This window comes from Rhagoletis pomonella, unplaced genomic scaffold (genome assembly GCF_013731165.1).
Source record: "Rhagoletis pomonella isolate Grant_MI unplaced genomic scaffold, Rhpom_1.0 Rhpom_scaffold_00517, whole genome shotgun sequence".
Classification (NCBI taxonomy): Eukaryota; Metazoa; Arthropoda; class Insecta; order Diptera; family Tephritidae; genus Rhagoletis; species Rhagoletis pomonella.
Window position 1 is genome coordinate 49,006 of NW_023459071.1, and position 12,007 is coordinate 61,012.

Sequence of the window (12,007 nt, forward strand, 5' to 3'; positions counted from 1 at the left end):
TGAAAAGATACTTGAAACAGTGGTCAAAAATCAACTTGTACAGTATTTGGAAAATAATAAGATTATTATACCACAACAATCAGGTTTCCGTAAAGGCATTCCTGTGAAAGCACTTTGAACCTGGTCATTGCTAACTGGAAAGAAGACTTGAGCAGGAATAAACATATAATAGCTGTATTCTTAGACTTAAAACGTGCCTTTGAGACGATCGACCAAAAACTGTTACAAAAAAAGTTATTCATTATAGGCGTAAATGGTATCGAACTAAAGTGGTTTGAAAACTTCATTACGAATCGATATCAAAGAACTGCGATTGGATCATCAATATCCGATAAAAGAAGTGTGTCTGTCGGACTGCCTCAAGGATCTGTGCCAGCTCCAATTTTGTTCAATATATATATTAATGCTATTATTAATTGCATAAAGTATTGCGATATTAAGTTATTTGCTGATGATACGTTGCTTATGCTAAGTGGAGAAAATATAGCTGAAATAGCCTCTAAATTGCAAGATAACTTAAATAAAGTATACGATTGGTTATGTTTGAACAGACTTATATTGAATGTCAATAAAACTAAGTTTATGGTTATATCAAGGCGAAATTTTGAGAACAGCGAGTTGCTAACTCTAAATATAAACAAGGAAGCACTGGAAAAAAGTTAATACATTCAAATACCTAGGAATAAAGATCGATGATAAACTAGTCTTCAACGAACACATTGATTATACTGTAGATCGCAAAAAAATTATACTTTACGCAGAGAACCTGCAGGTACTTGAGTAGAAGGTATAAGACGATGGTATGTAGATCTATAATCGAACCTCATTTTATTTATTGTCCAACTATTTTCTTCAAAATGAGAGATAGTCAAATTTATAAATTGCAAGAGCAACAGAACAGAGCCATGCGATTCATCCTTAGAAAACGTTACGACACACCCATCAGAGACATGTTGGCCGAATTAAATTGGCTGAGTGTTAAACAACAACTTTTTTACTACACAATGAAATTTATTAGGAACATTATAGATGGCAACTTGCCTGATTACTTAAAAAGCAACATAAAGTATGTCAATAATGTACACTCCAAAAATACTCGAAATAAAAATGATTTCAGTCTACCTGCTTATAAAACGGATGCAAATAAATGTAACTTGTATTATAAAGGATTAAGATGCTTTAATGAATTACCAAATGATGTTAAATCAAGCAATATGAATGAATTTAGACAAAAATTGTATAATTATTGTAGGATCCTTCCTATTTAGTGATGCATGGGCAATCTTCCAGACTTTCAATCGCAATGCATACGCACCAAGTATACTGTTGCATTACGCCAACATATACCCTTCCGCACGCATCCGAAAAGCAGCCCAGGCTCATCACAAAACGCATCACTAGATCATATCTGTGAATCGCTGTTTAGATGCTTGTTTCGCACTTTGCATGCATACGCGGTGGCTCAACCGCAACCAAATAGTGCAATCATAGTTGCCAACTTGGTGCTTTAAGCACTAGATTTAGTGCTTTTTGAAAATTAAAACGCCAAAAAAAAATGGTTTAGTGCCTAGTGCCCTTTTTAGTGCTTTTTTCTGCACTAAAATTTCTGAATTTACAAGATTCTACGAATTTAAATGCACTAAAGAGCAAACCACGATTGATAAAAAGATGAAGTTGCAAACCCACGTTCTTGCGTACTTGTTAAATTATATTCGCGTTGAAAATGCTAGCACGCAGATAAGTTAAGTATTTATTTTTTTATTTTCTTGATTATTGATTGATTACACAGTTCGAAAAATTTTAACTTTTTTTGCCACCTGAGTGCATCGGTTTTTGTAGATTTTTCGGTGCTGAATCCAAATCTGGCTGCAGAATTTCTCTACCACGTCAGAATTTTGAGATATTCTAACCGCTAAGTGTAAAAACACGGTTAAGTATAAAACAACAAAGTTTTTCGCTCATTTATACTTAGGGTATCATTAAGTATTACTCTTCCCCTTCAAAATTCAATTTCGTTTGTTGCGATTGTTCTTTCTCCAGATGTACCAGTTTTAATGTGCAGTACATCGGTATTACTTCGTAAGCATGAATGTGTATTTAATTATACATGTAAATATTGTTAATTTTTTTACTGTTTTTGTTTGATTAAAAAAAATTAGTGCTTTTAGTGCGGTAAGTAGTTCGGAAGTATGCCTCATTGTTTTTCACTGCAGTTGGTGTCCATATAAATGGCCTATACTTTATACTTTGTCTAGGCTTTAAATTATAGATCCTAAGTATACATAAATATGTATAAGCATATAAGTTTAAGCTAGGCTTAATTAAGCTGTAAGAATTAAATAAATAAATAAATAAAGTTATAGCTGATAAAAAATTCCACGTCTATGGGATGTGCCACGCCCCTTTTACAAACTCTATGGCTGATTAAAAATTTCACGCCTATGGGAGGTGTCACGCCCCTTTGTCGGATCCAAATTTTTTTCACCCAATTATAGGCCCAGGTGTAATGGCAATACTCTGTAAAAATTTTGTTCAATTCTGTCCGTCCGTTTATACTGAAACCTGGCACATACATACATACATACATACATACATATTTTCACAAATATATAGTAGATGTAGCTGTGTCGGAATTAGCAGGAAGTCAATATGGCGGAATTAGAGCGAGAAGTTGCCAACTGATAACACCTATATTATTGCATCATGAAATTTCAGGACGTTAGCATAAGCGGTTCCAGAGAAAAGCGATATGAGAATTTCTGTTTAAAGGGGAGGTGCCACGCCCACTCTTCCAGTACCTACCATTTTTCGCCGTAAGTAGGGTATTTACAATCTATGCGTCCGTGCTAAGTCTCAGCTCCCCAGCATAATTGGTTTTAGAGATATAGTGGTTTTCACATTTTAGTCAATATGTCAGACGCCACGCCCCCTATATATCGGGGTTAACATTTCAGGATTAGAGGAAGTTATATCCTTTAAATAGGTATATGTTCCATTGAAATCGAGCGAACGGTGCTCTCAAAAAAGGGAGGTCAAAATTTTCTTTCAGCGTTTTTATATATAGATCATAGTTTACGGCTCATTCGTAATTCATAAACAAATCAACAAATTTTGCCACGTAAAATTTGTCAATAAATGCGAAATTCGGAAAATTTAAACAGTTTCAAAAATTTGCTATCATAATTTTAAATTTTTTTATCAGATTTTTTAGAAAATTGGTTGGCATGCATCTTTATAGCCAATTTAAGTTCAGTATAATAAGGTGCAGGTTCGAAGTTGTGCATTTTCTTCGATAAGTGTTTATGTGGATGATAACGCGAAACGTCTCCAACCAAAAAAATTCACAAAAATCAACGCAAATTTTTAGGTACTTCAAACGTTCCCTTTTTGTACTGAAATTGTATGAGCTATAAAACTTCAGACCCAAAAATTTTCTGTCAACGTGGTACTACGCAGCCATGTTTTTACCAGCGAAGGGTTGAAAAACTTATTTCTGAAGTAGCGTTACTAGCTTGAAGTGTGGCCCTGCATTCTGGCTTTGAAAATCAATGGAAAAGAATATTCGTCGCAGTTACCAAGCACTTCACGTTGCACACAGGAGCCTGTGCGTACGCAGGTACTGGTAAATTCCAAAGTTTCATAGTAAGTTTCTTTCTATGAATTCATAATCAATTTCCAGTTCAAAAAATTTATGCAATAAATTAAAACTCTGGGCGTCTTCACATCCATTTCGTTTTGGTAAACTGCTGGTTGTTCCTCGATAATTTAAGCAACTGTGAACGTCCTTTTCAGCTTAAATTTGTTAGTCTGATAAACAGTAATTTACTTAGAAAAAAGGTAAAATAATTAATATCTTTTAATATTTTCTGTTAGTTTGTACTTGAATTTAGTTTCAGGTATGCTTAGCGTTCACAGGGTTTTGTAGAAAAAAAAACCAAAATGAAATGATCACTAAAACAATTTATCGATTTGCAGAAGACACTCGTTTAAATAAACAAATAATTTTTTAGCAAAAAACAAAACCGGCTTCAATTCTCATGTAAAACTTTAAGATTACCGTTGATTTATTCACGATCCAATAATCGGATCTAAACCAAATTAGGATGGGACCACCTCTAAAATTCCACCTTTCCTTTAAAAAAGAATTATCGAAATAGGTTATGCGGTAACATATGTACATAAAAAAAATATTCTGACGAATAGATAACCTCCTCCTTTTTTTGAAATCGATTAAAAATAATCAGCCTTATCATGAGTTTAATTTTCTCAGGATACGGCAGAATGAAAAAAATTACGATTTTGGTGTAAAGACGAGAGATTTTTTTGCGTGAAATCAGTACTTTAGACTTTTCCGTGCCACAAAAATCAGTACTTTTCAGTACACTTTTATTCAAAGCAAAATTATGAATGTTAGTAGCAGAAAATACTTTAAAATATCTGAGTACTTGTTTTTTAATAATATTTTTCCACATAAATAAAATATAGTTCATAAAAAATAAAAATGTTATTCATTTTAAGATAGTGTACACATTAACATTATGGAGTATAAAATACCCTTATAATATCATTGTACACAGGAGCCAATGAATTATTTAATATTTATTACATTTTTGAATAGCAATAATGAGATCATTTCCACTTTCAGTGCTTAAATAATCAAAAAAACTCTTTACATTTTATTTTAAAATTACTTTAAATTTGGAGTTCACTTACAAAAATTTTAATTAGAAATGGGTTTCTCTCTTTGCGCTAGGAGGGAAACATTTACTTAAGATTCTCTCGGTTCCTCAGTCCTCTCAGCCGTTTGAGTGTGGCATTGAAAAAACAAAGTTACATATGTATTTTTTCAAACTGTGGAAACGTACCACTATTTAAAGACTTCATCTAAGTGTATATATATAGTAACTGCGCAAAAACTTTGAAAGGCTAAGAATTCGGTAAAAAGAGTATCCAACTCGATGTCTTGTATGCAATGCCAGTAAATTGAGAAAAAATCATTGTAAGTTGTAGGCAAAAGCTACTCAATTATTCTAATTTGTTATTAACAAACTGAAAGTTATTTTTGAGATAACAAACAACACCAGACCAAAAAAGTCAGGCCTCTTTTTAAATAAATTGTAATCCATCATAGAATGGCAATTGGTACGTAACGACACGGCGATATGCCCACAAAACTCTTTTGCTCGGGGTAAGCAAATCAAAATATAAAACAGTAATACAAATATTCAGTTCAGCACAATTTAAAGGAGACAAACTACTTTCTTTGGTTACATTAAGGCATCCTTAGAAGCCATACTTTTGGCTGTATCGTGCTATAACTAATATGTATTGATCATCACTTGTGCTACAAATTATGTTCCATTATTAATATTAGATGGATTAAGGTAACGATCAAATTTCTAAATTAAAATTATTCTACTACGTTACATTCCTTTAGCTGCCTATTCGATTAGCTGTTTTATTTAGCTGCACTTTTATAGTAGAATGCTTAATTCGGAAGGAGTTTTATTCATTATGAACGAACCTTTTTCGTTTAACAGCATCTCGAGATTAAAAAACTATTTAATCTTTCCATTTCAAAATAATCTAAAGACGGTAAGGTTAAAAAAACACAGTTTTAAATATCCGAGTTATCTAATAGATGAATATATATATGTATAACCCCCTTTTACAAAATCATTTATATATACTTTACTCTGAACACCTCCCATAGATACCTATGTATGAATACCAAATTTCAAGTTCATGTGACTTATGGTTCCCAATTTATGGCTGATTAAAAATTCCACGCCTACGGGATGTGCCACGCTATCTTTTATAACCTCATTCATATATACCTTACTATAAGCACCGATATGAGATATGTCTGCATACCAAATTTAAATTTCATGTGACTTATGGTTTTGAAGTTATAGCTGATAAAAATTTTCACGCCTATGGGATTTGCCTCGCCATCTTTTACAAACTTAATTATATTTATCTTTTTATAAGCACCTACCATACCAAATTTCAAGTTCGTGAGACTTAGGGTTCTGAGGTTATACCTGATAAAAAATTCCACGCCTATGGGATGTGCCACGCCCCCTTTTACAAACTCGTTTATATATACCCTCCCAAAAGCTCCTACTATTGATATGTCTGCATATTAAATTTCAAGTTCGAGGGACTTATGGTTCCGAAGTTATAGATGATAAAAAAATCCACGCCTATGGGATGCACTACGCCCCCTTTTACAAACTCATTTATATAGACCTTATTATAAGCATCTACCAAATACGTATATAACTGCATACCAAATTTAAAGATGATGCGACATATGGTTCCGAAGTTATAGCTGATAAACATTTCAACGAATATGGGATATGTCACGCCCCCTTTCACAAACTCGTTTATATATACCCTCCTATAAACACCTACCATTGATATGTCTTCATACCAAATTTCAAGTTCGTGGGACTTATGGTTCCGAAGTTATAGCTGATAAAGGACTCCACGCCTATAGGATGCGCCACGCCCCTTTTACAAACTCATTTACATAAACCCTCATATGATATGTCTTCATACCAAATTTCAAGTTCGTGGGACTTATGGTTCCGGAGATATAGCTGATAAAAATTTCCACGCCTAAGGAATGTGCCACGCCCCCCTTCTACAAACTCTTTTATATATACCCTCGTATAAGCACCTACCATTGACATGTTTGCATACCAAATTTCAGGTTGGTGTGACCAATGGTTCCGGAGATATAGCTGATAAAAATCTCCACGCCTATGGGATGTGCCACGCCCCTTCAACAAACATGTTTATATATACCCGCCTATAAGCATCTACCATTGACATGTCTGCATACCAAGTTTCAAGTTCATGTGACTTATGGTCTGGAAGTTATGGCTTATCAAAAATTTCACGCCTATGGGAGGTGCCACGCCCCCTTGTCGGATCCACATTTTTTTCACCCTATTATAGGCCCAGATGTAATGGCAATACTCTGTCAAAATTTTGTTCAATTCTGTCCGTCCGTTTAGACTGCAACCTGGCACATACATACATACATACATACATACTTTCACAAATATATAGTAGACTAGCTTATACAAATATGAAAAATAATTTTATGATGTTATATTTTATTTCTGTGCCCATTTTATTATAGGTGTTAAGGTATTTAGGCCATTTAAAACTAGAAAATTATAAAATTTCGTCTGCGCGCTAAGCATACGAAAGATATCAATCCCTCTAAGTTTACCTTAAAATGGTTCCAGGGATACGACGCGTGAACGTGTAACCTTCTTGGAGATGCCACGGCGGGTTCTAATATTTCTAACTCAAATTTAGTAACCTGGCCTTGATAAAATACCACTTCTCATTACTGTAGCAAATGCCTGAAGAGGTAGGTATGCATCATGAGAGCTTTAGATTATAAGGCCGAATAGATATCTATTAAGAAATTTTTAATAGGTGTGGGAGGCGACATGCCTCCTTTTTTAATAACTCACATGTTTTCCAAGAGCAGTTGACACAGTTTGTATACACAACTCCATACCAAGTTCCAATGTTCTTCCACATTTCCGCGGGATATGTAGCAAGAAAAAGTCAATTTGTACAGGAAGTGCCACGCCCCCTTTTCTTATAACCCTAATCTTCTTCCATGAATTTAGAATTGATTTTACATACCTTAGTACCAAGTCCCAGTACTCTACCATGAACACCTCTAGAGATATGCAGTATAAAAAGTAAATTTGTACGGGAGGTACCATGCACCCTTTTCGAATAACGCAAATTTTTCACCATGAGTATGGAATTAATTTTGTATACACATCTCGGTGCCAAGTTCCGCAATAAAAACCTCCAGAGATATGCAGCATAGAAAAATCAATTTGCATGGGAGTTGCCACATCACATTTTCCAGTAACTCTCATTTTTCTCCATGAGTATGGTATTAGTTTCACATACATATATACATATGTATGTATTTCCATGCCAAGCTTGAGTACTTTACCCCAAACATTTGAAGAGATATGCAATATGAAACTTTCAGTCAGTATGGGAGGTGCTACGCCTTTTTTCCAAAAACGTCCATTTTTCTCCGTGAGTATGAATATGATTTCACACAGTGTTGGAAAAATGTTAATATGATTAACGATTAGCATTTAACGATCAAAATGTTAATCGCGTTTGACGATTAATTAGTCGTAATCAACTGTCGCTGGCTGCGATTACGATTAATTAATTTTGATCATTAATCGTTAATCCAATTAAAAATAAAATCTGATTAAGTTGTCTAGTTTGTCCGAATTTGAAACCAAACACCAGTTATAGTAATTCTTTTGTGTTTCACGCGTATAAAAAGCACATAATATAAAAAAAATATAATTATTTTTTCAGTAATACATAAACTGGGAACTTTTACAAACCTGTTTTGTAAAACGTTTGTTGGTATAGATCTCAATGAAAATTCACACCAAATTGTTCGGATTGAAGAGGAAACCCGACTTAGCCATACCGGATTAACTTGCTTTGTTTGCACAGGAAAATTCCAGCATAAATTAATTAATCACCAAACCTACTTGATCAAATTAAGAGTTAATGTTTGAAAATTAATTTTTTAATCGCGGTTACGATTAACTGTTTAGTCAGATTGGAATTAATCATGATTAACTGTAATCAGATTGAATTTAATCGAATTAACTAATTGATTTAAAAATCAATCGATCAATCGATACCTCTATACCAAGTTCCAGTTCTCTCCCGCAAATACTTCCAGAGATATGTAGGTAATATGAAAATTCCAATTTGTATGGGAGGGGCCTGAGTTATCGGAATTACTTTCAGTCTAAGACCATCCTTGCGAAATCCGTAGTAAGTGCACCAAATTTCGTTCTGATCGGGAAGCCGGTTAAGGATGTAGCCTATTTTTCAATCCACGTCATAAACCATCTGTGAGCAAAATTTAATTTTCAAACAGGTGACAATTCTTAAAAGAGTAGCCTATTTTCCAATCTAGGTCATAAGCTATCTGTGTGCAAACTTTTATGCAAATCAGTTCAGTCATTTCCGCGTATTAATTTAATTAAACTTTTCTAATAGGTGGCAACACTTAAAATAGTAGCCTGTTTTCCAGCATTGGTCATAAGATATCTCTGTGCGAAATTTCATGCAAATCTGTTCAGTCATTTCCGCGTATTAATTTAATTAAACTTTTTTAACAGGTGGCAACTCTTCCAAAGAATTAGCCTATTTTTTACTGTAGGTCATAAGCTATCTGCTTGCAAAATTTCATGCAAATCCGTTAAGACGTTTCCGCGCATTAATATAATTAAACTTTGTTAGCAGGTGGCAACTTAAAAAATTAGCCTATTATCCAACCTAGCTCATAAGCTATCTGTGTGAAAACTTTCATGCAAATCAGTTCACCAATTTCCGCGTATTATTTAAATTAAACATTTCTAACAGTTGGCAACTCTTAAAAAAGTAGCCTAGTTTCCAACCTAGGTTATAAACTATCCGTGTGCAAAATTTCATGCAAATCCGTTGAGTCGTTTCCGCGTATTACTTTAATTAAACTTTTTTAACAGGTGGCGACTCTTAAGAAACTTAGCCTATTTTCCAATCTAGGTCATAAACTGTGTGCAAATGTTCATGCAATTCCGTTCAGTCTTTCCCGCATATTAAATAAATTGAACTTTTTTAACAGGTGGAAACTCTTAAAAAGGAACAGCATATTAACCAATCTGGCCCATATCTCCGTACAAAATTTCATGCAAATCCGTTCAGTCGTTTCCGCGTGATGATTTCCCAAACATCCAAACATACAAACTTTCACATTTATAATATTAGTAAGATTATTATATTATACCATAATTAAATTATTTTTTTCTTACTTTTTACAGTACAGTTTAGGCAAGTTCCAACGTTATGTAAAAGCCTTAAAAAATCCGAAAGTATTTTGTTTGTATGAAATAATATTTCACAAACAAAATACATGAGGAAAAATTACCGAACACCAAGTTACCGAGTACAAATTTGTATGCTCAGAATCTAAAATTCAGTACAAATCAGTACAAATTTTGAAAAAAATCAGGACATTAGCGTATTGATTGAAGAAATGAATAAAATTAGTACGAGAGATGAAAAATCAGTACTGTACTGATAAAATCAGTACGTCTGGCAACCGTAAGACGAAGTCGCATTAAAAATTTGCATGCAATTAAGTTAACTAACAAATTTGTATTTTAACTCTTCAATAAGTTCATATTAAACTTTATGCAATATAAATTCTTTGTAGGGCTCGGTACAACTCAATTGTTACAATAACAAGTAATTTTTAAGCAATAAACACAGCCGACTTCAATTCTCTTATACAAATTTAGAAGCACCGTTAATTTCTTCACGATCCACGGCCTCCCCTGAGGCACCAGAAAAAGAATTATCGAAATCGGTGAATGTGGTCCAAAATTATGCGGTAACATACATAAAAAAATATTCCGATGAATTGATAATTGAAATTATTATAAATTTTTAATAGCTATATTTAACATTTCTAATAAAGTTTACATTAAAAAATCTCAGTCACCACATATTTATATATTTACGCGTATCTATTTACATTTATTTATGTACAAGTCTACAAAATCTTATTACTTATAAAGCGATTTTTAATCTTCGTTGCTTAACACACATTTTCTCAAATTTTTCTATATTCTGAAAAAAATAGCATGAAATGTTAACTACTCTTGCAAAAGTCGCTATAATACTTATTTACACACTTTCAAATGTCTCCTCTTCGTATGAACTTAGAAAACTGCAAGAAAACGTGGTAGTTTCGGTGCCTAGTGGAAGAGGTCGCAAAAAAGAAGCAAACCAATCTTCCTAGAGGAGAGAACGCGAAAAGCTAAAAAAGCTAGCTATGTAAAAGTTACTGTTTCAAAACTTGCAATATTACATTTTTAAATATAAAATTTGCAAATCTACCATGCTGCAACTTTTATTTTTTAATGGTATTAGGCTCTTATTTATCCAAATTTTCAGGTAATAAAAAAAGATACAGTTCGGATGTTACTTGTTGTCGTAGACGTTTTTTTTTTTAAATTTATGGTTTACTTTTATACAATCACAGCGCTGTTTGCAAGTGGACTACTCATATATTCATTAAAAGATAATTTGTCATCCGTCTGAAATAAAAAAAATGTTTAATCAGAAGGATAAAATAGTATTGTGTTTTTAATTCAAAAGTAAATAATTGTAGTTCAATGAAGATAGAGCCCCCCCATATCCCCCCCTGGCTACGCCACTGGGCTCATATAATAATTTTTAAAAGATTATTTTATATACATTATACCAATTGCATCTTTACTATTTGTATATTTCTCCATATCGCACACCGTCTTCAAAAGAGTCACAACTCAAAATAATACTGTAAGCATTTCTACATAGGTAAATGTAAATAGTACCTAAGCGAGCATGTTTATTGTTAGCATTAAGTCATGTTAGCTGTAAGCAACAATGTAAACAGCTCTAAACGTATATGTAACTAGTATGTAAGAGAGGGCCAGAGTCTGTTGAGGTCATAAGGATTTCTCGTAATAGATACACTCTGTCTACACACTAAGGAGTATGTTCAGTAAAAGATGTCATATGTATACTTTAGCGTGGGGGATTAACTCCATCTTGCAAAAATAAAAGAAGACATTAGATTTTGTGCGTAGCTACGAAAATGACGTGTTTTAATTCGATACCACTAAGACCTGATATATTACATCAGAAGTGGTCCGCGAAACCATTCCTATTAAAAGTACAGCCAATTTTAAATAAAGTAATGGAAAGTGAGAACATAAGTGCTGAGCGATATTCGCTGTTGCAGCTGAAGGCCTGGTGCACGGCCGTTGGGCTAAACGCGAGTGGCGCAAAGGCCACTTTAGCTGCAAGACTCAGCGACCTATCAGCGGAGGCACGTGGACTGTGCCCTGGAGAAAATGTAGCTGAAAATTCAAAAAGGCAAGGTTCAGCA

The 12,007-nt window shown here is 33.6% G+C and overlaps 1 protein-coding gene across 1 annotated transcript in view; it reads left to right on the forward strand.

Moving 5' to 3' along the window:
• The first annotated feature begins 11,621 nt into the window (after window positions 1-11,621).
• Window positions 11,622-12,007, forward strand: part of LOC118751081 (trihydrophobin-like) — a 1,262-nt gene continuing 876 nt past the window's right edge. The window contains exon 1 of the mRNA XM_036485847.1: window positions 11,622-11,999. Within this exon, the coding sequence (XP_036341740.1) occupies window positions 11,714-11,999 (286 nt within the window). The 5' untranslated portion in view covers window positions 11,622-11,713. The remainder of the gene's footprint in view (window positions 12,000-12,007) is intronic.